Genomic DNA, 27803 nt, shown 5'->3' on the forward strand with positions numbered 1-27803 from the left:
GGCTCCACTTAAGTGCACCCGAATACTTTGCATGGCTGTTGCTCTAGTTCCTCCGGTTAGCTTCACCGTCTCGAGGTAATCAATTAGCCGATCCTCCGGATCTTGCGAGCCGTCGAACTTTTTGAAGTGATCGGGCAACTTAAATCCCGACGGGACTCGAGTTTTTCGTACTCTCCTTGTGAAGCACGGCAAGCCGCACATATCCTCATCGTTAAGCTCCGGGGATTGCCGATGATCCCTTCTGCTTTGTCTCGCTCTATCGACCCTTGCTTGTGCTCATGTGTCTCTTGCTCCGCTTGGTCCTTCGAGAGCTGCCGCTGCCGCCGCCTGCGAGTCGTGGACTATTTTGCCTTGCCGCTCCTTCCGGAGGCGTTGCTACGAACGCTGTCCCCATAGCTCCAACCCTCGCTAACGCCATGTTGTATAGTGTTTCCCTTGGATCTCCCAGGGGTGGCCCGGATGCGAGGATGTAAGCTTGTGTCGCCATATACCCAGCTTACGGTGTCTTAGGGATAATATTTCCTCTTGTATCTATCGACATAAAGGACATGTCGAGGTTTTGAACCAAGTGCTCTCTTTCCGCTTCGGGTATGTGTTGTAACCTTGATCTTCCTCTCGTTCCGAGCCTCTCCGTGGCTATCACCCGAAACTCTAGATTGTCCACTTAGATCTGCCCTTCTCTCGCTCGGATGCGTAAGCTGCCTCCTTTCTCCTCGTTCAACTCAGTCGTCTCGTTTTTCTATTTCTCGAGCAGTTCGTGCGAGCCTATATTGATAAGCTTGCAGTTCTTGAGCTGTAGTCGTTGTCGTCATTGGCTCCGAACCATCTAGGGCTTTTGCGGCTCTATCCCAGGCTGCTTGCGGAAGTTGAACTCTGACACGTGGTGTGGGCCCATCATATTTAGTGCCCATACCTCTCCTTAGGTCTGAGGGATCGACATATGGATTCCCCAAATCGTCGAAAGCCTCCGATGTTTCTTCTTGATTTTCGATAGCATAAATCTGATGATACTTTGTACTCAGATCTATGTTGGGTTTGGTGACATCATTGTTGAGATTGATGAAGACCTTGCCCACTGTGATGGATTTGTCGATGAAGTCGTAACTGTCGACATCGCTTGAGCCATCGCTTATATATGAGTCCGCAGATGACTCAAACGATGTGTCGCTGAAGATCTTGGCGAGTTTCTCTCTTGCTCTGATATTGACGTAACGTGTTGCCGAAGTTTCCTCTTCTGACTCAGTTGACGATGCATAGCTTGAAAAATCAGAATCGACCGCCGATGATTCCGACGAAATCGGAATTTCGAAACGATACGATCCTTCCTTCTCGATGCGAAAGTGAAACCTTCCGAACGTCATCTCCAAGGGCTCCGCCAGATACGCATATGCATCCAAACGGGAGGGTGGGTGAGGAACAAAATCAACAAGACCAGCAGCGATCTGTTTACCTCGATCCATAGTGTTGCTTCCGGTTGACGATGTCGAAGATCTTGAACGTGCCATCGAGATCAGATCCTTACGCCTCTAATTCCCCACGGTCGGCGCCAATTGACAAGGGATTAACTTGTCAATGCCTATGGATTGTAGGCTAGGGTTTAGTTAGAAGTAGAGGGCAAGTAGATCTCGAAGGTTTCAGCCGAAAAGTACTCGACGATTATGAAAACTAGGGTTTGCAGACAATGATTCGATGATCTCCTCGTCCCTCGACTCCCCCTTTATATAAGAGGTGGAGCCGAGGGTTTCGTTTTGTACAAGTTACAGAGTCCGGGACGGTTTCTAACTCATCCCGCCAGATTTACAAACAACACTTCCTATTACAATTCTACTTTCCTTAATATATCTTGGGCTGTCGAACCTTCTTATTCTTCGGGTAGTAGGCCTTCGTTAAACCCCGGGTACTATCTTTGGCAGGCCCATTTGGGATGCCTATGTCAATGAGGCCTTCACACAGTGTCATGGGATAACTAGATTTCAACATAATTACCAACAGTGGGCACTGAATCTCGAGCTTTCTATGAGTTCTTGTTTAGTACAGTAATAGCTAGTAAGTGTAGAGCCGAGGCAGTGAAAGAATAGTAAAGGCACTTGGCAGATAAATATGGATAAATAAAAAATCAGTGAATTAAGGCATTTTAGGAGCATGATTGTACAGATATTCCTATAGCCGATGATCAGTTTGCTAGTATTTTGTACGCATTGACGCTAGACACCAATACTATTGTGGCCTCCATTTAATGGATGTGTAATAATTAGCAGTTTGTCTACGCTTGCTTAAGTGTGAGAGAAGATGATGCTTGTGCTGTTGTTCAGCACAGTTCTCTGGCGTGTGGTTCTCATGAAATGGGAGGTTTTGCATAGTTCGTTCTTGAGTGATAAAAGTAGTCAGGAAGGCATGCAAGTACAAGCTCGGTTACTGCTTCCACCTTGCTCCCCAATTAAAAATCTCGGTGCATCCCATTCTAGCAGTATCTTATCATGCAGGGAACCATCACTGCCACTCAAGATGTCTCATCATTCTGCTCATCTGCTGCTACCCTTCCTCAGGACTCACTCAGTTGCTCTGCTTATCAAACTACAGAAGCAAACTAGCCCAACTATACAGTTTTGAGTGTTTATTGTAACTGCACGAAGTAGTTGGTTACTTATATGTAGGGTATCCATGTACTGATGGATGAAGAGAGGCTAGCAAATTGAGTGCTATATAACTACCCATGCACTAGTTTGGTTGCTTCCCTGGGCGCCTGAGAAAAAATGATGCCTGGCCTGAGCTTGTAGAGTTAGCTTTTAGTGCCTCGTCAGTCATATATAAAATATGTTGCCTCATGCAATTTTTCAAAAAATCTCAATCCTTATCTTTACCGCCTTCATGGTTAGAAATAAGTTGGCCACAGAGTTCTCCACAAAATAACTTAATCAATTGTTAAAAATCTTATCAAAAAATGTGTCAGCATAGAAGCAACTTGGAGGAGAACCACAAAGTAGCACAGTTAAAGTTGAATCATACAAAATGGTTTGGGTGATCTGGTGGTTTCGACACTTGTGGGACAGGAATGACCATATTAGAGTCGAGGACCAAACTTAGATTCTGACCATAGTTCAGAGAACAAATGTATTTTTCCATATTTAGCATTGATAGTAAAAATAGGCATATCGCTGGCAAGTCTCAGTAACAATAAAATACACTATGCATGCCTCTGAATCCTCCTACTGCTTATGATAAACATAATATACACACACACTAGACTGCTTCAGGGAGGCAAAAGTAGTACTCCCTCCGACCCATAATAAGTGTCGTGGTTTTAGTTCAAATTAGAACTAAAAGCACACCATAACTGTCGTGGTTTTAGTTCAAATTAGTTCAAATTAGAACTAAAAGCACATCACTTATTATTGATTGGAGGGAGCACTACACATTTGCCTAACGTTTCTGGAAGTTCAAAACCTTAATGGAGTAGCCAAAGATGAAGTAGAATCCAATGGCATAGGCGAAGTGGGCTAGCACTACATAGCCAAGGAAATCATGCTTGATGCCCAAAATATCCTCCAAGAATTGCTTCACCACTGTAGGGCTCCCACCGGGGATCGAAAGAGAATTGTTGTTCTCGCCAAATTGTGATGCAACGACACCATAGATGGTCCAGGACACTGGGTTGGCCCAGTAGTACCACCTCCACCAAATTGGTATGGCCTTCAACAATAACACCAACCATCACCACGATCTTCAATCAGAAAATTTGGTTCAATCGAAGACGAATCTTAGCTTACTTACCGGTCTGACGATGAGGAATCCAGCAAATAGGTTCCAAAGAGGGAGTACAAAGGATATGAGTATGTTTGCGATCATCGCAGATGGGGTCAATGCCACCAACATCATGCCAAACAATGTGAAGTAGTTGAAACTTGCAATTATGAAAAATAGGAAATAGAAGAACTTGTCAACTTTCCACTCATATCCAATCATTGAATAGATGAGGATTGTGTATAGACACCCCTGCAGGATATTGTAGATGATCTCCACGCTTGTCTGCACAATTCAATATTTGCAATGTTGAGAATGGATGGGCTTAGATTTGTAATTATCCAAAATGTTCAGCAAACCGATGCATTAAAAACTAGACAAGAGAAATCCAACCTTTCACCACCTGTAATTTCTCGAACTCATTCAATTTTATTCTTGTTTTAGCAAGTGTACTAATGTCTATTCTCTTGTTTCTCTAGTTTTGGATCTGCCATACATAATCTCAGGGTTGCTAATTGTATCCTAGTTTAATAGCTGATTAAGCCTGAACATAGCAACTTTGGAATCTATGCTCAATATAGTTTGAATAGGATGACTCATAAATTAATCCGAACATTGATACTCCAATCGAAATGAGACCAGATTAAGAATATCAAGAAATTACCTGAGCTAATGCATAGGATAATGGAGAGTACATCCCAGCTGCCTTTTCACGGTAGAAAACTGTTCGCTCTATTGCCACAACGGGTTGAACTGTGATGCAATTGGAAGCCCCAAGGAAGAAGACAGCAGCATAAGTGGCTCCAAGTAGATTGAACAAATCTTGTTGTGATTCTCTGCCCACAAATCAAACACAAAAAAGTATTAGTGCCTCCATAGGAGCTAATGTATCATGTTTCACCAACACTTTTCTCTACTCTCAATTATAGCAACACGATGGGATCATACAATTTTGTTCCTTTTTGCCAAAACACTGTGCCAAATACAAGTCCATTGAGCACCGTCATAAGATAGCGCATGGCATTGTAGGGTGGATTCTTCCAATAAGATTTGTATTGCTTCCAGAAGTTTGCAACAAATTGGTTGTAGAAATTCTGAGAATACTTTGTAGGAAATGAGAGATCCTCATAGCCTGGCAGTGGAACACTCAATTCCTTAATAAGTTCTTGGTTTTCCCTGATCATATTTAACAAACGGGAACTTAGTGGTGATAGTATAATGAAAACAACATTTTTGCTGCTCTTTTAAGCAGATATATATATTTAGTTTAGTGTAAATGACAACTTATTAAAAATGGCAGAGTTACGTCCAACGAACGAGGTGCTTACTTATAAAGAGGAGAATTAGCATATATTTCAGCAAAATTCATTTCCAAGCGAGCCTCCGCTAGAGGGGAACTAACTTCAAGCATCCATGTTGCAGGATTATATCCTTTTGTAATCTTTGCTACACCTGGAATTGCCTGCAATGACAGAAACATCGGTTAGTTTTCTATACTTTTGCTACTCCAGCAAAGAGTTCACGACCTGTTTAGTCTTCAATGGCTTTTCTGATCCCAGTAGTCAAATTTGTAAGAAGGTGTTCAACTCAATATTAGTGAAATCCGGGCTACCCCAAACCAACACATGTACATAAAGCAACCCACCTCAAAGTATTCAACTAGTTTATGAGAGTGGCGACCAAGTTCACCAGCATAAATAACCCGCCCTCCTCTTTTCAAAAGTAGAAGCTACAAAAGGAACCAGTTGTGAGTTAGATAACGAGAGAACTACATAGAAATAGAGAGATACACATGAATATATAGAGAGAGAAAGCAAAAGAGAAATATATGTATATATAGAGAGAGTACATCATCAAATGACTCGAATATATCGATGCTAGGTTGATGGATTGTGCAAACCACCGTACGCCCGGTGTTGACTGTATTTCTCACTGCCCGCATTACAATTGCTGCTGCTCTAGCATCAAGCCCTGAAGTTGGCTCATCCATGAATATGATTGAAGGATTTGATACCAGCTCCACTGCAATTGTCAATCTCTTTCTTTGTTCAGTTGATAACCCGTCCACTCCAGGGAGACCAACCATAGCATTACGCAGCACATCAAGCTCTACAAGGGTCATGACTTCCTCCACAAACATCTGCGTGGGTGAAGATTAATATCTTAATAAAAACAATTACAGTTTGAAGTCTCAGGTATATAGAACCATACATCTGTACTTGAGGCTTAAACATGGCTTGAATTTTACCTGTCTTGTTTTGTCGTCAACATCTGATGAAAGACGCAGCCAAGCAGAGTAGAGAATGGATTCATATACAGTAACGTTGGGTGAATGGATGTCAGTTTGTTCGCAATATCCACTAATGCGGGCAAAGGTTTCTTGGTTTTTAGGGTAACCAGAGAGGGTGATACTTCCTTCAATAGATCCACTGGTTTTCCTTCCAGCCAGGACATCCATTAGAGTGGTCTTCCCAGCTCCACTCATCCCAACTAATGCTGTCAGAACACCTGGCCTGAAAGCACCACTAATATCAGTGAGCAACTGAAGACGGCTTTCCGCGAAACCTTGCTCCTTCATTTCCTGAAAGACAAGATGAAACATTTTAATGCCGGAACAAATATATTTTCTTGTCCACATCTGTAGATAAGGTTATCATACAAGTTACAAAGTTGTGTCCTAAGATTATGTGGTAGGAGGAAGGCAGGTAGGCTTACCGCAGGCATGTCCACATAATAGTTTATATGGTTAAAAGAAAGTGAAAGAGGCTGGAAAGGCAACACAATTCCTGAATGAGTTGGCCTATTTGTGGCTTCACTAGTACCTACTGAAACTGCAAGTGCAAACATTGACACATTATTATTGTTATTAAGGCGTTAATTGGCTTGATAAATAGTACACAAACATAATAATATTATAAAGGTTACAATATTATAACATAGATACTTATAAATGACCTCACCCATCGGTATTGAAGATGCCGTAGTTGATGATGCATTGACTTCTGACATTTGTTCTTTGTTTTTCTCACTATCACTCTCTTCATCCAAAACTAGTGTGTTTGAGCTGCCGCTAGCTGGAAGGTAAAAAGTTATATGTAATGTAAGCACCTAGCTCTTCAAGTCATTAGCCAATAATGCCAGACAAAAGAAAATAATGGTACTCACGGCTCAAGTATGTAAGGGCCAAAATGTAGAAGATGTTGAACAAAATAGTGAATCCTATCATAGCTCCTATAGAAAGCCAAAAGCCCGAGTCACTAGTAAAAAGGCCTTTTGATTTAAGAATAGCCTTTCCTATTGTTGGTTCATCAATAGAAATGTCGTTGTTTGGCTGTAATAACATTGAAAGACTCACATTAGTTGAGATGTTCTCTCCTACAACACTAGGATATAATGGTCTTTTAGTTTTGAGAATAAACCAAAAATATTGGGTCATGAGAAGAACTTACACTGGCCCACCTACTAGCAAGGAATTCATTGACAGATATTGCATTCTGACTGTACATCATAGGAGATGACCAATAAGCCCAAATCCACCAAGGTCTGATGTCACCTGTCCACATCAAATTTTAGAATTGAGAAGGTTGCATTCATCCATGCAGTTGCACATTGCTGACTTATCCTGCCTAGCTAGCTAGATACAAATGATTTTGGTATGACATCAAGCTTACCTCTAGGGATGAGAAATCCTCCAAATATGAAAATAAGAAGGATTACAAACATCCCAAAATTGTTGGCCATAACCATTGACTTAAAAATAGCAGCAAGAAATCGGAACAAAGCCATTGCCATTTGGTGAGTAGCAAAGAAAGCTAGAAGTTGACGAAAGAACCTATAGTGAGCAGATGGATGGATAATGGAGTTATCAATTTGAATTTTAAAATCATAATGGCTAAGTTGGCACACAAATTATACATGGATTCTTACCTTCCTGCAGCAGGTGCAAAACCCATCACATAGTACGTGAGGGCGACCCATACCCCAGCCTCCATAAGTGAAATAGGAATTTTTAGGAGTAGGTTTGCCAGTGCAAAGGTCCATGGAGGGAAGAACAAGAAATCCCTTTGTTTGTAGAATGTAGGAAGCATCTTTATGGTCAGTTGTAGCTCAGCTAACCCGTTGAATAAGATGGTGATTAAACTGAAAGTGAGAGCTCCAAAGAATTTGGTACCGTCAGAAATCTGCCCACTGGGCATCTTTGTTCTGAGGAACACAGTCATGGCCATGAGCCCGAGGATGATCAACTGGGTGACCTTGAAGATGTAGATGAATGAGTTGCGCTTCATCAACAACACCTCTCTTGACATCACTGCCTTGAGTGACTCCTTCATTGATAGGCCATACTTCTTGGTGGTCAACGCGGCAGGATGGGTTTTGGATTTTTCAAAAGGGATTTGCACCTCCTTGAGCATCTGCTCGCCTACATGGAATGACTTGAAACGTTCAGCAAACTCTGGGACTGACACATAACGATATTGTTCGTTTTCAAGATACCAGTATTGTTGCTGGTCTTTCTTGGAAATGACCTCTTGAAGAAAGTCAGCAATTCCTTTTCTCTCAGGGCACCGGAAACCAGAAGATTCAAAGAATTCCAAGATGTTCTCACGTGGCCCATGGTACACTATGTAACCTTCTGATAGCAGAATTATGTCATCAAACAGGTTGTATGTCTCAGGCGGTGGTTGTAGGAGGGAGATCATCACAGTCTCATTCATCACATGGACCAAATGCTTCACATATTTTACAATCTGAAATGTGCTAGAACTATCCAAACCAGTGGAAATCTCATCCATGAACAAAGCCCTTGCGGGACCGGTTAACATTTCCCCTGACATAAAAAGTAAATAAACTCAGATTATAACATAATTTAATTGAAGAACTCCTGTCCACAAAGAGTTAAGATGTTGTGCTTATTCTATCCAGGTGTGCGTGCATACCAGTCGTGACACGCTTCTTTTGCCCACCGGAAATTCCTCTGATCATGTCATCACCGATCATGGTATCAGCACATATGTCAAGCCCAAGCACCTGACAGTAATGTTTTTTAATAGATTCAGTTAGCACAATGTTGTTAGAGAGTTCCGTGAAATGAACAAAATAGTGAGAATCTCACCTTGAGAGTAAGATCGGTTATAATATTAGTTTGTTTTCCTTGCACCGCAGTAGCTTTCATGTAAGCGTCAATCTCAGGATCTGGCTTTATGCCAGCAGCACGCTCCCTCCTAGCGAGCTCTACAAGCATGTCATATCTAGCACCAATGCCTAAGCAGCGCCTTGAGAAATCCAATGTCTCTCTTACAGTCATCTCCGCATTGTGGAGATCGTATTGACTAACATATGCGCTGGTCCTCTCTGGGTAGAACTGCGAAAGTGTATGACCACAATATGTGATGTTGCCAGATACCTGCAATGTCCATACGATGGTGATTCTTTTTATATGCATGCGTCCATAAAGCACAAAGAAAGGAAAACGCGATAAGTTAAAACCTTGAGGGTTTTGTCAAGCTTGCCAGCAAGGGCTCGCATAAATGTGCTCTTTCCTGAAGAAGGAGGTCCAAGAAGAAGAGTCATTCTGAAAACAACATACATGTTGAATACTTTCTTTTCAGATTATTATATACAATTAGATGGAAGCAACAAAAACATAATCAGTGGATTTACTTGGGAGGAAGCTAAAGTTGATAAGTAGATAATGTTGGAGATATATTTGATGTACTCATATTTGTTAGTGTAGGATTTGTAATCCAACTCCTACCTTAACTCTAGGAGAGGTTTTCTGCCCTCCAAGTCTCCTATAGATACTCGCCCGTGACCCTCAATACACAACCAACGAGGGGAACTGGGCTCCTGCAGGGGGACGTGGTGGTGTTGGGGCCAACATGTGGAGGCCGGCTGCTGCTGCGAGTGGTCGGGCGAGGAGCGGCGCGTGGAGGCCGGTTGCTGCGGTGGCTGGGCGAGGAACAATGTCATTGCCTATTCGACAATACCCTGGAGGAGGTATCCTCACGGAAGGAGGAAGAAGATGGGGCCAAAGGGTGGAGAGCTATCGGGACGGTGGTACGCGATTTACCCAGCTTACATGAGTTGTGGTTGTGCCTCTAGAGCTCTCAGGATCCGGCTTATAAAGGAGGCCGGATCTAGGGTTTCTACGGAGAGTCTTACCCAGATACAAGTTGCCTAACTACGGAATATTACATTGTCGTGCACGTCAAGGATCTTCCTATTCCTAACTTGTCGTCATGGATCCGGCTTCTTTCATGGGCCTTCAAGGATCCGACTCCAGGTGCTGGTCAGGCTAGATCCAGCTCTTTGTTCCTGGGCTGGACTAGATCCAGCTCCTTCTTCCTGGGCTGGACATCTTTCATCTTCAATCAACAACAACTGGACCACCCGGTGGGCCATATGCCACCACCACCATCTGTGAGCGACTTGGGCTTGCCGGATCTGGACCCTGTCGATGGTACACCTATGAAGTATACCCACAACAAGCGGCGCGTGGAGGCCGGCTGCTGCGGGTGGCCGGACAAGGAGCGGCGCGTGACGTCCTCTGTGGGGCAGGGGCGTAGGAGGCGTGCCGACCGGAGGCCCTTCTCTGGCGTACATCGTGTTTGGCGGTTCCCGACTGTTTTGTTGCTGCTGAGGTGTCGGCAGCATGGCAGGAGCGCGGCTTGGGTGTCGGCGTGGAAGTTGCATCAGCGGCTCCTTCGCTTGTTGATGTCGTGCTTGGTTACTTGCGTGACCGTCACGGCGATCCGTTTGGGTGCTTGGCCTCGGGGTCAGCGTGGAAGGCGGAGCGACGACTCTTTGGTGTTGGTTTAGGCTACTATGGTGGCGAAGCCATCAGCTAGTCCGGGGTGTGGCTTTTTGAGTTGGTGTGGAAGGCGGAGCAGCGACTCTCTGTGGTGTGGGTTCCGGCTACTTGGGTGGCGGAGCCGTCAGCTAGTCTAGACCTCGGGGTCGGCGTGTGGAGCTTATTTAGTCCGATGGAGGCATATGGGTGGAGGTTCGCGAGTTGGATCCGGGTGAAAACCCTGTCTCAGGTGGTGGCCAGAGTCAACGGTGTCGACGCCCTTGGGCGCCGTTTCCTTCTTAGAGACGTCATTGTGGTGAAGGTGTTGGTGTAGTGGCACCGGCGGTACCACGATCCACCTGCTGTTGGGCCCTCGCGGCGGCCCATCTACGAAAGACGAAGACTCTCCTCTCCACGAGACAGGAGGTCTCTGCGAGGGGTGGGGGTGGGGGTGGGGGGAGTACCTCGCGAGGGGTCCAAGACTTAGCCATTTCCAGAGGACGCAAAGACCTCGTGGGGCTTCCCTTCGCGAGGGGGTGCGCCTGGCACCAGGAGATGCCGTACGAAACCCCTCCACAAGCCAGTTGCGTAGGGATGAAGCTAAGGAGGATGACGCAAGCCATGACGCGCACAAGGAGATAAGAGAAGCCCCAAGTTTGCCTGCATGGGTGGCCGTTGCTCCTTTCCCTAAAGGTTAGGGGTGGACGGCGCAGTACAGAAGGGAGTGTTGGCATCGTCCACAACCACTCCCTGTAGACCAAGATGCTTGGTGTGACCATGGACCAAGTCCACGAGCATAGTCAGGGATAGCTGGCGTCCTCCTTGGGCACGCCTGTGGTTACCCCTCCGCCAAGTTTCCTTGGGGAGGAGGGTTGGTGCCTCTATAAAAGGTTATAGAGGGGCAGTTGCCTAGTAGAAAGGATCTTCGGCCGATGCTAGTTTGATCCCTCTTTTGATACCATTTCCCTTCCCCAACTTCATCTTCAACCTAGAGCAGAGCAGATCCAGATCTAGGGGAGATCTCACCAAGCCACCACCTTGTAACACCATACTCCCTCTCGGAGAGATATCAATACCATTCCATGGCAAGACGTAGGGGTTTTACCTCACAGTGAGGGCCGGGGTTTTACCTCACAGTGAGGGCCTTGAACCTGGGTAACTCTATGTCTCTCTGTCGTGCTGCTACCACCTCTCTTCGGCGTCGCCATGGCTTTGTTGAGCTTGGAGTGTTGCTTCTAGCCCACTGTGGTCTGGTAACCTTAAGGGTCTTGCCGAGGTATCAATGTTCCTTTGAGATACCAAAACCCCGACAGAAGCTCTTGTCCCTCCCATAAGTCATCTATGGGGGAAACCCTTGATCATTGCGATCGGATGATGGCGGCATTTCAGTGTCGTTTTGCCTCTTGTGGGCTTAGTCTTTGGAGTTGTGATTCCACCGGTGTGACAAACGAAAGATGGTGGTGCTGGTGTTGTAGCCGGAGCGGTGGCTCTGAATTCTTGAAGGGTGGTTGCTCTGGTTGCTTGGGTGCCAGAGTTACCAGCTCGGCAGGTGCGCGGCTTCGGGGCCGATGTGAGTGTCGGAGCGGCGGCTCATGTGCGTAGGGTGTCGTCTCCGGTTGCTTGGGTGACAGGGCTGGCGGCTCGTTTGGTGCATGGTCTCGGGACCGGTGTGTGTGTTGATGATGTACCGGTTTTCGCCTGGTTTTCCGCAATTAACCAGGCAACTTCTTCTTAATCAATGAACATGCAAAGCTTTTGCCTTGGTTTTTTTAAAATAGAACAACCAACACATTATGCTAACCTCATACTCTTTTAGATACCAAGAACTTATTTTCGGGAACCCCTGGCCTATCTAGAAACACTTGTGCCAAAGTGATATTGGCTCATGATGGATGAGATACAAGTGTGAGAAATAATGGACCTGCTAATATGGCTACTGCTGTTTGTGGCATAATTAATCGTAATAAAGCAGTAGTAGAAGGAGTAAGGAGAAGGGGGCGATGAGTAGTTTGTTACCTTGATGGTTTGAGGATGCCATTGACGTTTCGAAGTATGTTGATGGTTTTCTTGTTGGAGGATCCCAGTCGTCCAATAAGACCCTGCGATCGCCACGCCAGGCGTTGTGTAAGCAAATCATGCTTGAGGATGATGCATATACAGAAGTAATTGAGTCGGTACGGCATACAAAATAAAGGGTGAGCTATCAACGACAAGCTATTTGTAGCACTAGCTGATGATTAAAAAAAATTTGAGAAATCTGGGTGACGTAGCATCCTAAGAAGAAAGAGTTATTTTTCCCTCGGGAAGCACCAGCACAAAGTCATTGGCAATGCACTAGCACGTGAGAAATTCGGAGCATGTTTGCAGCCGATTTAGATGCCTTTTGTCTGGGCTCAGATTGGCTGACGTTGTGAAGAGAAGTCATTGGCTGACTTATCTCATCAGCCATATACGTTCTGCATCCAGCAGTTGCTTCCCTTCTCAGCTCTCAGTGCAAATGACAGCCCAATGCAAAGAATAAGCTGAAAAAAACCCAGTTCGGGAATGGAGAAAAATAACAGAGGGAAAACACACTCGTAGCCTGACATTCTTCTGTTTCAGCTCTCTGTTTCAACATCAGCCCAAGTCAGCCCATGTTGTGGAAGAGAGGCACACTGTCGCTGATTTTTGCTGGGAAACGCTCTGGTTTTGGTGGGCACCTAGGAGACGAGCGCTCCAGACTGAGGTAGATCTCCGCAGGTGAGCCAGCGCCTGTGAACTTCGTCCTCTGGTTCGGCTACTGATTTTCCCGCGTCCCCTCTTACAGGTCGGTTCTGCTGCTATTTTTCTTATCCTTCCCCGTTCTCCTAATTCCCTATTTGTCTGCTCATTTGAAAAATTGCTTTGATTTTTTCATGGCTGCAGCATGGCATGAGTTCTTGTCTTTAATAAATCCTCAATCGCACACTACATTAAGTAAGGGACGTTTCCATCTCAAAATTCAGTTCTCTGTTCTTTCTTGCAAGTAGATGTCCAACACCAAGAATTTGTTTATTTTCCATAGGGAGGGTCTGAATCCTACTTCTGTACATCAAGTTGGTGCAAGATTTAGAAATCTAGATCATGCTTGGCCGTTTGGGTTTATAATGGAGGTCAAGTAGGCTTAGAGGTAAAAACAAGTCTGATAGCAAGGTGACTTCATGTCAATATGTTTGTGCAAAGGTGGGTTATCGACAACCGAGATTGTGTGATAAATAATCTCCCATACGATCATGTGATAAGAATTAAGGTACCTATGTTGGTGGAAACAAGCAAATTGTACACTGCCACCATATTTGAACCGTTTCAAGGTCAATATGAAAGATCAATGGCTGCATACACAATAGTACTAGAGGAATATAACACATGCCGTTGCAATTGGGAGTGGGGATGGTGGTTTAGCTTTTGTGGAGAAGAAGCGGATTGTTGTTGGTAATCCTTTAGAGCAAATAACTTTATATAGTTGTGGGCTATTTACAAGAACTGGCACACTGTGTTGTCATGCTTTGAAAGTTCTTGACTTGATGAATATCAAGTTGTCGCTGAAACAATATACGGAGTATTTTGAAGTGATGGACAAGGGAGGCACGTTGTGGAATGATACAAGACAATCGAGGAAGAAGCATTGTTGAATATCCAAAATTGGATGCTGTTATAGGTTTCTCACATAAATGTCTGAACTTGGTGTATGCTCTAGCCGGCTTTCCGGAGTGTCCTTGTTAGTAGATAATGCACTTAATAGTCTTCCTAAGCAGCTTGAGGAGAAAATCAATGCATCTTCAAGTATGGCAAGTAACTCACATAACGCCCAAGATGTTCGACAAGAATAAGATTTACCTAGTGTTGCATGGCTCAAGAAAAAGGAGGTTCAACCAAGAAGTTAAGACACAAAAAATAAGTTGGGTTGACAAATTACACAAGTTCAAAAAGAAAGTTTCTACTAAATCTAGCGTATGTTCCTTTAGGAACTTGCCATTTTTTGTTCTTATTCATACATACGCAGAATAACAAGTTGCACTTCTTCATGCAGCTTTCCTGCTGTACCGACAATTAAGATGACTTGGAACAATTCAGTGAGATGGGTAGCATCACTAGCTACATTGAACTTCTGACTGTAATATAGCCTAGTTTAATTGACAATTTTGATGCAAAATTATTTTTCTCTGGCTCACTTGTTCATTTATCATCGCAGGGTCATAGTCAGCTTGCTGATTTAGGACTTGAGCATCTTCTTTAGGCCTCTCTTTTAGTAATTACTGTCATTGTGTTATTTTGTTCATGGAGCAAACTGTAACTGTGCAGTTTGATTTACAACGCCAAAACTGAATGTAGTTTGACGCTGCTCTTTTGCTTTGTTAAGCTGGGCGCTGTTCTTTTGCTCTATTAAGCTGGGCGCTGCGCTTTTGTTTGGTGAAGCTGGGAACTTTTTTTTTTTGCGAGGAAAGCTGGGAACTTTTGTTAACAATACCAAGCCAAGTGTTTGCTTAAATGTAGTGCTAAATAGAGTGTAAAATCTGTACGAGACCTATGGCTATGAGTGTGTTTCCCCTTATTTTCCTCCATTGCCGAACTGTTTTTTTTTGGGTTTATTCTTGCATTGGGCTGTGTCATTTTTACCGAGATCGATGAGAAGGGAAGCAAACGTTGGATGCAGAATATATGACTTCTGTTGACAACGCCATACAATGTGATGTCTGTGCTGTCTTGGAAAAAAAGGGAACGTGCTGGATATATTCGTTGGCCTTCCACGTATGCAACGGAACAGGTCACTCGTTTTTCTTCCTTTCAAACGAGTAGCACACTACAATGGCTGTAATTCTTTAAATGAGTCAAGTTCAGGCGGTTACACTAGATTTAGCTTAGCCCATATTAATTCTAGCGAGCTCAGACTGACTCGAATGAAGGATCGAGCTGTAAAAATCTGAAGTTAATCTCCATGTACTTTTGAGCTAAGAAAAATAATAGAAAACTGATATTCCTTGCATATAAGAGGAAGAAAAATCCCATCTATGCCATATAGAAGAAATAAATTAAGCTTCCAAATCTTCTTCATAAAATTCCATCCACGTTGGAAGGAATAAACTCTATTCGCAACAAATAAGTAAATAAATTACCTTATTTCACTTTAATATATATCATAAAATATTATGCATAATCATATTTTGAGCTGTCAAGCTAAATCGAGCAAGCTGGTGTTAGCTCAAAATCAGCTTGTTTTTCAGTCGAGTTGTATAAAATACACATAGTCGGCTGATTTCTTTTCCATCAATATCCAGTCAAGCTAACAAAATGAGCTGATCTAGAGCCACACTCACTGAGTCTCAAACTTTTCTCTTAGCTCAAACACGACACATGTGTGTACTTGTACTTAGATCCCTAAGTTCTCATAAAAGCGAAATTTTGTTTAGTGGAAGGCGATGTTTCTATCGATAGGGAGGCGTATGTGATAACTTCGTTGATCTCAAGATCCGTGAAATCAATTTGTTGTGCATACATCCATAGAGGTAAGTGTATGTACTTATTTATATAGCAAATATTTTTCAGCAAAGATGAACAATTTTCAAGGTAAATGTTCATTGGCTGTCTATTTTCCTCCGCCCAGACATGAGGCACACAAAAACTCCATACCAGCGGCCTGGCTCAAACGGAATGAGCTGTCCATGGCGACCCATTCTAAGCCTAAATTAGGTTGGAAATCTGTTAGCATCGATAACAATCACGTCCGCACGGGTCCCCCTCTTCTAATCGCAGGGCTGATCGCCAGTGGCACATAAGCTAGTTCCTCTCCCGCCACTCTACTCGAATTTCAGTGGCGCCAAATCCCTAGATTGGGATTGAGGCCGCCGCCTGAACCTCGTCCCCGCTATGACCCCTACCCCCGCGCGTCGTCAATCGCAATATAAAGGCCAAGACCCCAAAGAAATAACTGATGCAGGCGAGCGGGCGCTCGAGACTAAGAAGTGGTGACCAACGCGATATTGTGAAAGCAAAGAAGCCCCGGACATAAGCCGACCCCACGACTAAGGCCAACATTGAGCTTGTCTTGGGCATTCAAGCCAATGCCACCACTCAACTCTTCACCTCTCAAGCTGCCGCCCATGCCTTCATGGTGATCCGGCGCCGAGGCGCCCGATCATGTCCATGCTGCCGCCGGCACATCTTCGACAAGCTCGATCAGCTCCTAGGTCACAAAGCCGCTTGTGGTACGGCGGCCGCCCACTTTACTGCCAGGAAAAACATGCCCTGCCTAGCACGTCCAGGTTCCACCCTCTCGGCTAAGTTGGTCGTGATCGTCATCACCGCACACCAGAAGACACAAGCGATCACGCTGGAGAACATGCTCGTGCCCCGCAAGGTGTTCGAGGGAATGCCACTCCCTACATCGGCCGACTAGTTATGGCCATTGGTCATCTATTTACTCATCCACTTGCGTTTGAGAGTAGGTTTGTGATGTCCAATTATCCGTAGGCCTACTATGCCGAGGAGCATAATGCTTACATGCACAAGATGATCAATGACGACGACTTCATCTGAGATGACGGCGACTTCATCTGAGATGAGGGCTTTGGGACCAAGCAGGAGACCCAATGCAAGGGTTTCTAGATGGACGAGGAGCCATTATTTGGGCAATATGACCGTGAGATACCTGGAGGAAGTTGGTGGCAATGTTCCAAAGCGTGGGTAGGGCTCGGCTCCCGACAAAGGCGTCCACCTGGACAGATAGATTCCGGTAGCGTACTTCAATGGCTAGGAGTTCGACACCGACTCTTCCCACCCAGTCCATCAGGCTCATCAAGAAGTCAACGTGATGCGTGATCGCACATATCTATCACAGTTTATCTATTTCGCATAAAACTTGTGCCTTTTTGCACTTTGATTTTGTAGTATTTACGTATGAACAATGTGATTCCCCATTGGTGATTTATTAGCACTATATTCAATTTTGGTGGTGTTTTTCATTTCATATATTTGGCATATTTTGGTGAAATAGTAAAAAAAATGTAAAAGGTGAGAGCGGACCAAAATGCACAGAGCTGCTGGGCTACCTGACCCAAGCGAACAAGAGAAAAGACATAGCCGATTTTAGGCTCGTGACCGGCCGGCCCAAACAAGACACTTTGATATTCAAAATAGGTTTGGCACCTGAAGATTGCCGGACAACAAGGGGACGGTAAAATTAGAGTGAATTCCACTTTTTACCCCGTAGTAGTTTTGCAGCTGTGACACTAATTGCCCCGTTGAATAAAAAATCATCTAGATTATGCATTTTAGAATATTTGGACCCTCGATTTCTGGTGCGTATTCATTGGGCAAGCTATGAGGTGATTACCTACTTTCAAAAATATCAGTACGAGGACGAGAAATGAAACAATTGGATAAGAGAAATCTGGACATAATTGTAGATGCGGTCTCCGATATTTACACATTTTGTCGCACCACATCGGCGAAATACGGTCCTAAACAAACAAAATGCTAAATTGGGGTAAAATCATGTTTATAAACTTCTAGATGAGATATTTTTGTAAAGTTGCATTAAATGGGGTGATATGTGTCACAAATGCACAACTATAAGGTAAAAAGTGAAATTCACTCGTAAAATTAAGATGAAGCCGAGCATGATGCATGAGACAATGGGATACCTGAAGGAAGTTGGTGGTAACGTTCCAGAGCGTGGGAAGAGCTCGGCTCCCGACGAAGGCGTCCACCTGGACGGATAGATCCTGGTAGCGTACTTCAATGGCCGGGAGTTCGATACCGACCCTGTCCACCCGGTCCCTCAGGCTCGTCAAGAAGCGCTCGCTGTCGTCCTGGAACACCCTCTCCAGCAGCGCGCGGCCGCCCTCCCCGCTGGTCAGGTGCTCGATCTCCACCAGGCCACCGTCGGCGAACTCGTGGAGGACGATGGCGCGGCGCATGCGGTCGTACGTGGGCAGCTTCTCCAGCGCCGCCCACCGCAGGTTCTCCTCGTCGTCGTCATCGTGCCGCCGGGAGCCTCGCCTGAAGGGGTCGTCGGTGTCGGCCTGGAGGCCCTGATGGCGGAAGGAGTGCGAGATGGAGCTACCCCAGCTCCTGCCGCTGCCGCGGCTTCTGGACGACAGCGTGTCCCCCAGACCCGGACCCTCCATGGCTTGCTTTCACTGCTAGCTAGTTTGTTTTAGCTAGCTCAGAGGAGAGTGCATAAAAGGAAGGAGTAGTTAGTAGTATTATGCTAACGGAGGAGAAGGAGGTGAGAACTGATTAGAATGGAGATTGATCTTCCATATCACTATCGATCTGACTCCGGATGGCTGGCATCATATCCTAATTTTTTGATAGCTTCTAGATGGGAGGGCGGTGCAATATAAGCAAGCGCACGAAGCGCACGAGGTAAGTAAACTACGGAAGGATATTCAGCTTTGTCAAAGCGGACAAAGCCCCGCGCCGCGTCCACCACTTTTTAACACATTGCTCTTAATTAGCTACACAATAGCGGGAATGGTGTTTTGGCACATGGGAGCATATGCTCCCTTTATTTTGAAATGCATGTTACATATATTTTGAAATTTCAAAAAATTGAAACGAAAAATTCGAACGTACATCTTCACGTGCTACACGCTCACAAAGTTGTTTCATAAAAATCCGACTTGTCGTGTGACGTGTGTAAAAAAGACAAAATTCAATGCTGAAAATAAGGCTTTTCGGGAGATAAATTTTCTCCTTTTACACAGACCACAAAACATATTGGTTCCTGACTGAAACTTGACGAACTTACGTATATTGTGGAGATGTACATGTAGAATTTTTTGTCAAAATTTTTCGACATTTCGAAATATAACTTTTTGATAGAGGGAGCATATGCACCCGGGAGCCGAATTGAATTTCCGCACAATAGCATATTAGTTAGGTCACAGTCAAAATCTGCACTCTGATCACACTAGCTAATTCGTCGTCACATGATATATATATGCGCCAAGATAAGCTAGCTGATCCTAATTAATACAGCTTGCCGCTCCCTCCAAGCAAATGGAACGCTGACCAACGACCGATCGACGTGCCAAAAGATGAAAATTTGAGTGTTTAAACTACATAAAATCATATCACTGTGGATTTTTCCCATGAAGTTGGACGTCCCGCCACTACCAGAGAAGTTCATTTGACGTTCCAGTACTACCACAGAAGTCCCTTTTTTTTTTGACATTCGGGCAGGAGTCGATAAGTCAAAGTCCATGGTACATTTGCAAGAAGGCCCCCGCAAATATGCAGAATTAACCTTCAGCTCACCCTAGGAAGATCCAATACCCAAGACCTCCTTGATAGTAAACTTCAGGGACCTGGGATACGGATTATTCAGTTTCTGATACTGATCAATCATGATGTGTGACCATAACGGACTGTGCATAATTTAGAGCCCAAGTTCCTAAAATCCTCTTGTGAACTTTTTAAATATATACTTGCATCTTGCACAAGATGGGCAGGAACAACATGTAACACATCGGCGACTCTATGACCAAAAGAAGTAACACATGCTTTTAACAGAGCAAAGATAACATATATTAGAACCATATGTACGTCGCATGACCCATCAAACATGAATTCCCGTACTTAGTTCCCCATTAGCGTGCAAGATACTTAATTGGTATGATGCACAAATATTTTGCAACAATAAGGCCCCATCATCGTGCAAAATACTTAATTACAATTAGGGATAATAATTTATTGGTGAATTAAATATAAATCGTAACTTTCATAATATTTAAGATATAAAATTCATTTGCATCCATTATTTTAAGATATAGAATTCCATTACATGGATGACTTCATCATTAGTTTGCTTAGGTGGAGCTTTGAATGCAAGATTTCCTTAAAGCTTAGTGCTTGTCCTCTGCCTAAATTTATACATAGGAAACTAACTACGAGATAAGCCCTATTTAGGAAAAATCTCGTATATTTGTTTGTAGTCCTTGAACACATATGTCTTTTGCACGGCTCTATCACATTGGGGTTAGAAGATCTTCGTGATGCAGACAACCTTGTCATCGATCTACATGGTATCATCCCAGCGGCATAAGTTGGCAACCTCACGATGTATTTGAAAGAGATATAAGATCGATTAAAGAAGATAAAGAAGAATAAAACGAAATGCGATTGTAGAAGGTCAAGAACATAATCGGCGGATCGGGTGAAAGTGCATGGAGTGGCCATGTGTGGTTTCGGTAATTAATGTCAACCACTATGGACTAATGATTGCATTGACTTAGATTTGTAGAAGTTATCCATATGCAATGCTTGAACTTATATTTTCATGCTAAGGATGGAAGAAAGAAGAAACAAAGTGCAAAGTTCAAGCTAAGCCATCTAGAAGTGATCACATATTTTAAGTTTTCCATCCATATGATGTTCATGGATATGTGGATATCTGCTGAATAAGATGCATCCCATAGTGAAGTATGGGGGGGAAATTCACAAGACTTCACCAAGCAAGCACAAACAAGAATAGTATTCCATCTTGAAGCGGTCAAGATCTTCATCATCTAGCTCAAGTGAAATATGTGCAAGGAAAATATTTGTTCTTGATAGGTTTCATTTCTTAACAATATCGCGGTGTTAATTGAGAGACTGGTTTATAGAATAGTATGTCGTACTATCAAGAGGGTCTCTCGAATGAGTATCTTGATTGTATCATTCAGAGAGAGCTCAAACTTCTGCATCCTTATCAACATATTTCTTGGTTGTTATTTGGATCTTATCTACGTGGTGATTTAGAGCTTGTGGTTATTCTCATGACAAGGTCTAGTTCATCAAAAATGGATTTCCTATGAGAAACTTGTTGTGTTTTTTGGTTTCGGAGGTTTTACTGTTTTATCTCTTTTAGAGTGGAATAACTGTTCGTCTTATGGATTTTTCCTCCTATATTGGACCATGATGCATGTTTCACTACATGATTCTTTAGACCTCGTCGGCATATTATAAACAAGCGCAAATTCATTTTTTTTGTTTTGCTAAAGTTATGAGCGTTTTTGTTTTGCTGTTTCTACCATTTTTTTTGTGTGTGTGTGTGTGTGGGGGGGGGGGGGGGGAGGAGCTTCCGGGCCTCCCCCAGGACCTTTCCTTCCCTATTTCGATTTCTTTGGTCATATTTCTTCAAAATCTGGGGTGGCGAAAAGTTGGATATATTTGATGTTTGATGTTCGTAAGGTTCCTGAAACTCGAAAATATGCAAAACAAGGAGCTTCCGGGCCTCCCCCAGGACCTTTCCTTCTCTATTTCGATTTCTTTGGTCATATTTCTTCAAAATCTGGGGTGGCGAAAAGTTGGATATATTTGATGTTTGATGTTCGTAAGGTTCCTGAAACTCGAAAATATGCAAAACAATGTTTTCCTTTTCTGCAATGTTGAAAACCAACAAAAGTGGACTTTGTTGTGAATCCCCATAAAGCAATATAAAATAACTAGGCAACCTCACATATCATGCAAATATTGTATCCATATCACCAAAGTTCATGGATACATTTTCAATGTATCAACATCCCCAAGATTATGCTATGCTCATCTTTGAGCATATATACAGGTGATTAAAATCATGAACATTAATGTTCTTAACATTATCATATCTTAATGTTCGTTGATATGCAACGTGTATGCAAAATATTAAGAGTAAACAATAATTTCAAGCAACTCATAAAGTTAAAGTTTACATAAAACAACAAGATGCTATGCAGCACACAATATCTTGCACCATAAGCATTAGTATGCAAATAAGCAATGAAGAAAGAATAGTGCAAGTGTATGTGTGTAGTGTTTAGTCCTTTCTTTTCGTATTATTTGGTCACAATAATGGATCAAAAGCATTGAATTTTTACTCATGGTATTATATGATGTGCCCTGCGTAGAGGGAAGTAGAAATTTATACATATACACAAGACATGAGATTAGATGTTGGAACATTCATGTGAAAACTAGAATATGTAAATAATATGCGATCTTTCGTAACCAGGCTAGGTTCACTTAGAGTGGCTCATGTTTATTATTTTTAGTACTCCTCCCAACCTTCAAACACATATCACGGCTTAACCAATTTTTTCGGGTACCCACCAACTTTCAATTTCCTTGGAGCAGTACTTTATTATTAGTACATTAATTGGAATCGGGCATTATATTTGCCAACTCTCGGCTTAATTAAAGCAATAAGAGCATCCACAATGTGTAGCTAAAAGTAGTTCTATTTGTGTATTTTGGCTTTTGGAACTAGTTCCCTACATTGTGGAGGTAGTTCCAAAGCTAGGAAAACTGGGAACAGGAGCAAGTAGCATCTCCCCCTCACAATAAAATATTCATTTCATTTCCAACTGCCAACGGCTAGAAATTTAGGAATAGTCGTGATTCAACAAAATTATATGCAAGTGATACAACAATAGCACACAGAGAAGCATGCATTCATCGCTGTTAAAGTTCACACATAAACACGCTACGAGAATACCAGATTAGATTAGCAAACCTTGCTATCTGCGTCTGTGCTATTTGCATCAGACATTCAGCGGCACTAGACTAGAGATTGGCTGCAGGTTCGACCGGGACTGGTCAAGAGTCCTGGACGCGTACTCCTCATCTGGTCGAGCACCGTTGGCACGAGCGGGTCAGCGGCTGCGGCCGGAGTAGGCGACTGGGCTACGAGGGCGCTTGCTTCGCTCGCCGCCGTAGAGCCACCCACCACTGCAAATCGTCTGCTGTGGTCACTCCTTGCCGGATATGAGAGCGGAAGGAAAGGGGAGAAAAGATGAGGCAGATCCATGGAGGGGAAGTGGATGGAGAAAGGGGAATACGAACTCGCGCGAAGGGTCCGATGTGGGAGAGAACACCCTTTTTTTCCGATGGTTTTATTCGGTAACGGGACCCACCATACAGATATTTAGTGATGGTACATTGTGGAAGTGTAGCCATATGTAGTTCCGATGCCAAATACTGTGTTTTGTCAGATTTGGCCAGTGGATGCCCTAACTTTATTCATGCTCATTGGGCCTTGCAAACAAAGCTTGGTACAAGACATCAAAAAGTAACTAACACTCTTTCTAAGAATAAACATTGACACACCAATGAACCTAGAATCAAAGTCCATAGTATTATGCATAATTTACTTGTTATGGTACCGCTACCATTGGGTAAGATATAGTGGACTCATATACATGTTTAACTTCACTCAAAGGATTTGGCTATATAGGCAGAATTCATGTTTTGTGTTATATGGAGGCTTGATCTTCTACATTAAATGATGCAAAATTGCTTATTAGGATAGTCACCTTCTTAGATGAAAAATAAATTATGTAGCTTATAACCTTGAGTTAAGAGATCTATCACTAAATGACAAGATTTGCAAGAATTCTTTATTCATAATAAAAGTAATACCCAAAAACAAAATAATACACTTTTAATTTATTTTCATTATTTTACACATTCCCCAAGCTTTCAAAACAATTTTATTTATAAAAATTTAGTTATGAGCTATAACATGTGAAAAATAGACTGGTGGTAGTCTTTATTCAAGTTTAGAGGTGCAACTCAAAAGCAAGCAAAAAACAAAAATAATCAAAAAAGACGCTCCAAGTTCATAGATTTTCTCATAGTGCTAAAAAATAAAGTTTGGAGTTTTTCAAAGTGAGAATTGTGTTTTTGTAGAGGGATGCATGAGGAATCCCCTGGATTGTTGTTTGAAACATTCTTGGATGAACTTTTATTTGTTTTGCCTTCATTCCATGTGAAAAAAAACTCCACTACACAAATTGTCCACACTCTTTTCTGCAAGGTTAGTGGCAATAATATACATAGCACTTTTTGAATAAAATCCCAAATAAATTTGTTATTGATATGTTCAGAGATTTTATTAAGTAGATAACAACCTAACAACACCATATGAACCATAAATAATCTAATGGAACTCAAAAGAGTCACTTAAGTAACTAAAAGAAAAACATTGAAACAGGAGATGCAGTAAAAAAAATTTTGAAACTCCATTACAAAATTTAGAAAAATATGAAAAAAATATTGGCATGTAGAGGACCAAAAATGCACTTAGAATAAATTTTAGAGTTCATTCTAAGTTACAGGATACCTAGGCACTTGTTTTTGTAAATGGCAACATACAGATAACTAAAAAGCATTTGTAAACATCTTTTAATACCCAAATAGGTTGACATGGCAATTTTATTTCCAAAATCTAAAAAGCGGGGCCCACTTTTGAGCACAAGCCTCTAAAACACTGGCAGCATGCAAAAGCATGATATGCTACCAGTACTATACCACCGGTAGCATGCCACAAAAGGGTGCGCTACCAGTATGTTGGCCCCACTCCGGCAGCCCGAATCAAATATATTAGCAGCTTGCTCCCCTAGAGCCTACACTACTGATAGATACATATTGGTAGTGTGCTCGCAGGTTCGTGCATTGTAGATAAAGTTTTGAACCTGTGGGCAGCTGGGGACCATATATTGGTAGCATGCGGTTCAACGTCGTACGCTCAATAATGCTATACTTACGGAACAGATTGTTACGGAATTAGTTTACGTGCTGATGTGTTAATCAGGTTGCTGCTGCGTGAAAATTTGGTGGACCCAAACTGCACTCGTTCAGTCCAATCATGTTGCTGCACGATGAGTCCGTAAGCAAATTCCCTAGGATTTGTCCGTACGTCTAGCATTGTTGTCGTACGCTACTAGTATGGAAATACCTGTAGCATATACAGTTTCCGCACACTGCCACTAATAGCAGGAGCGTACCCAAACCTTGGCATGCTACCAGTGAGCCGGAGCCTATAGACATTTTTCTACTAGTGAGTGTTTCAAAACACCACAATCCTACCTCTTGCCGTCACGGAGATCGTGCAAAGGGCTTAGGCCCACACTCAGGATCCTGGAGACGTGGAGGCGGCCATGTAGGCGTTTAGGTCGGGGGCATTTTCCTCTTTTGGTTGACATGTCGAGTGTTACCGGCTCTTTTTTTTTTTGTGAGAAACGCAGTGTAAAATTAGACGCTCAAATATACGCGTATACACTCACTCGTATGAACGCACACACGCACACCATACCATAGCTATGAGCACCTCAGGAAGACTGAGCTGGCGGATTGGATTTTGAAATTGACGAAGTCATCACACGCGTCTCGCTGTCGACAAGAACGTCGCCTCCTATTAAGGGAAATGTTCCGCCTTTATGAGACACACAGATGTCAAACCTAGGATTTTAACTTTGGTGGGCTGGGGGTACAACCATCCTCCTAACCACCCAACCTCTGGTTGATTCTCGTGTTACCGGTTCTTTGAACCTTCTTTGTACATAACAATCTTTTCTATTAAATCGGACGCGTGCCTTTAACCTCGAAAAAAGAATCACGAAATCTTATCAAATGAGTTGTTTGGCTCCTTTGCTTTGAGAGTAGGTTTGGATCCTATATATTTGTCTGGTGTAGTGGAATTTCTCTTACAGAATCGGCAGAAAAAGGAAAGTGTAGCATTATTGAAAAAGAAGGCCCATGCAGCAAGATTACTTGGCCCATGTCGACTGAGGAATAGTCATACGCACGGCACAGGAGTTGTATATATAGTTCCGGGGTGTGGTGGCGTTGGGAAGATCACTAACAGCTTGGAGCGCAAACAACAATCCTTGCAATGGAAACAATTGAGGCTCTTGCCCTCGTAGCCGCCGTGCTCTTCTGCCTAGCCGTCCTCCGGCGAAGCACCAGTCCTGCCGTCCAGCTGGTCAGGGACCCTGCCGTTGCCCACCGCCTCCTGAATGAGAACGCCGACGCTTTATCGAACCGGCCGTCCGCTGGCCTTCTCACTGCTCTGGCGACCTGGACTCGCCGTCCGGATCGGACAGAGACCATATCGACCTCGACCTACGGCTCGCACTGGCGATCGCTCCGGTCCAACCTCACCGCCGGCTTCCTCAGCCCCTCACGCCTCGCCGCCCTCGCCCCGCTGCAGCGTGATGCCGCCCAAGACCTCGTCACCGGCTTGTCCGCGGGAGAGGTGGTCATGCGGGAACACCTCGACCGCGCCATGTTTGCGATGGCCACGCGGCTGTGCTTCGGTGATGGCGTGGAGGAGAGCTGCGTGCGCGCCATGCAGCGCGTGATGGACGACATCACGCAAGCCATGGACGACACAGTCTCGTTCGACGGCTCGACACTGGGCAAGATCACGCACTGGAGGACGCTGCGCCGGCTATTCGGCTTGTTTGTCCCGCTGGGCGTGCTGGTGCGCCCACTCATTGCGGGGGCGCGGGCACGGAAGAACACCGACTCCCGACAGTCGTACGTGGACTCGCTCATCGACATCCGCATCCCAAACGACGTCGACGCCAAACGTGCACTGGGAGACGACGAGATCCTGGGCCTCGTGGCCGAGTTCCTCGCCACCAACACTGGGGTGATCGTGGCCTGCCTCGAGTGGACACTCGCCAACCTGGCCATCCAGCCGGAGGTCCAGAAAAAGCTGCGCCGCGAGATCGACGAGGCGGTGGAAGGTGAGGCCAATGCATGGCTATCCGAGAAGGCCCTCCGCGACATGCCGTACCTGCGTGCCGTCGTGCTCGAGAGCCTCCGCGTGCACCCGCCTTCGCCGTTCGTCACGCGCGGCGTCCACGACCTCGCGGCAGCGGCTTCCGGAGCCACCGGCAGGCTGAGAAAAAGGATCATTTTCATGGTTCGGGACATTGGAAGGCACGGGAGTGCGTGGACGGACCCAGGCAAGTTCAGGCCGGAGCGGTTCCTGCCGGGAGGCGAGGCGGAGGACGTCGGCCAGATGCCAGGGCGGAATGAGATCAGGATGATGCCGTTCGGAGGCGGGAGGAGGTTCTGCCCGGGATCCAATATGGCGATGCTGCAGGCCAAGTTCTTCCTGACCGCGCTCGTGCGACACTTTGAGTTTGCGCCGCCCAGCTGCGGCGTCGACCTGACGGAGGTGGGTGGGTTTAACAACGTGATGAAGAAGCCGCTGCGTGTGCGCGTCACTCCACGCGCGTTGCCCTAGACCTAGAAACAGCTATCTACGGTAAGCAAATAAGTGGTCAGCCACAACTTCCCTTCTCTTGCGATGCTATAGTGGAGCAGAGCGGGTTGATTAATTTCTGTTTATGTGACGTCAGTTGTAAATGTTTGGCTCTCTCTTGCCATGGGTCCAGAAAATGATGTATACTACCAAAGGAGCCCATGCATGCATACATATTCAAAGTGAAATCAGGGGCTGTTCATGTTTGGATCATAGTTTATCATGCATGCATTAGTA

The 27803-nt window shown here is 44.2% G+C and overlaps 2 protein-coding genes and 1 long non-coding RNA gene across 4 annotated transcripts in view; 2 read left to right on the forward strand and 1 right to left on the reverse strand.

The window, feature by feature from the left end:
• The window catches only part of LOC124707362, a 34371-nt gene extending 19463 nt beyond the window's left edge, over nucleotides 1-14908 (forward strand). Inside the window, exons 1-2 of one of the 2 annotated variants that reach the window (XR_007004810.1) lie at nucleotides 13503-14663; nucleotides 14742-14908. This is a non-coding gene — a long non-coding RNA (uncharacterized LOC124707362). Of the gene's footprint in view, nucleotides 1-13502; nucleotides 14664-14741 lie in introns of those variants that run through there. The other variant, XR_007004811.1, reaches the window with a different exon arrangement.
• Nucleotides 3421-12668, reverse strand: LOC124707359 (ABC transporter G family member 48-like). Its single transcript, XM_047239018.1, has 17 exons — nucleotides 12548-12668; nucleotides 9229-9281; nucleotides 8855-9145; nucleotides 8679-8769; nucleotides 7669-8569; nucleotides 7413-7573; nucleotides 7191-7294; nucleotides 6907-7072; nucleotides 6457-6572; nucleotides 5990-6322; nucleotides 5675-5881; nucleotides 5387-5470; nucleotides 5070-5203; nucleotides 4690-4917; nucleotides 4406-4577; nucleotides 3772-4026; nucleotides 3421-3690 (listed from the first exon to the last, which is right to left on the reverse strand). Exons 1-17 carry the CDS (start codon nucleotides 12666-12668, stop codon nucleotides 3421-3423), a joined length of 3687 nt encoding a protein of 1228 aa, XP_047094974.1.
• Nucleotides 14909-26183: 11275 nt separating the features above from the next.
• On the forward strand, nucleotides 26184-27548 carry LOC124648464 (cytochrome P450 89A2-like). Its single transcript, XM_047188230.1, has 2 exons — nucleotides 26184-27139; nucleotides 27239-27548. Exons 1-2 carry the CDS (start codon nucleotides 26184-26186, stop codon nucleotides 27546-27548), a joined length of 1266 nt encoding a protein of 421 aa, XP_047044186.1.
• The last annotated feature ends 255 nt before the right edge of the window (nucleotides 27549-27803 follow it).

This window comes from Lolium rigidum, chromosome 4 (assembly GCF_022539505.1).
Source record: "Lolium rigidum isolate FL_2022 chromosome 4, APGP_CSIRO_Lrig_0.1, whole genome shotgun sequence".
Taxonomy (NCBI): Eukaryota; Viridiplantae; Streptophyta; class Magnoliopsida; order Poales; family Poaceae; genus Lolium; species Lolium rigidum.

Excerpts from the sequence above, each read along its gene's own strand:
- LOC124707359 (XM_047239018.1), bottom strand. The coding sequence starts at position 12,668 with ATGATTTGCTTACACAACGCCTGGCGTGGCGATCGCAGGGTCTTATTG. Across the intron at positions 9,146-9,228 it reads AGCTTGACAAAACCCTCAAG|GTATCTGGCAACATCACATA; the intron begins GTTTTAACTTAT and ends TGGACATTGCAG. Across the intron at positions 5,471-5,674 it reads CAGCAATTGTAATGCGGGCA|CTTCTACTTTTGAAAAGAGG; the intron begins GTGAGAAATACA and ends TTCCTTTTGTAG.
- LOC124648464 (XM_047188230.1), top strand. The coding sequence starts at position 26,184 with ATGGAAACAATTGAGGCTCTTGCCCTCGTAGCCGCCGTGCTCTTCTGC. Across the intron at positions 27,140-27,238 it reads CGCGTGCACCCGCCTTCGCC|GCACGGGAGTGCGTGGACGG; the intron begins GTTCGTCACGCG and ends GGACATTGGAAG.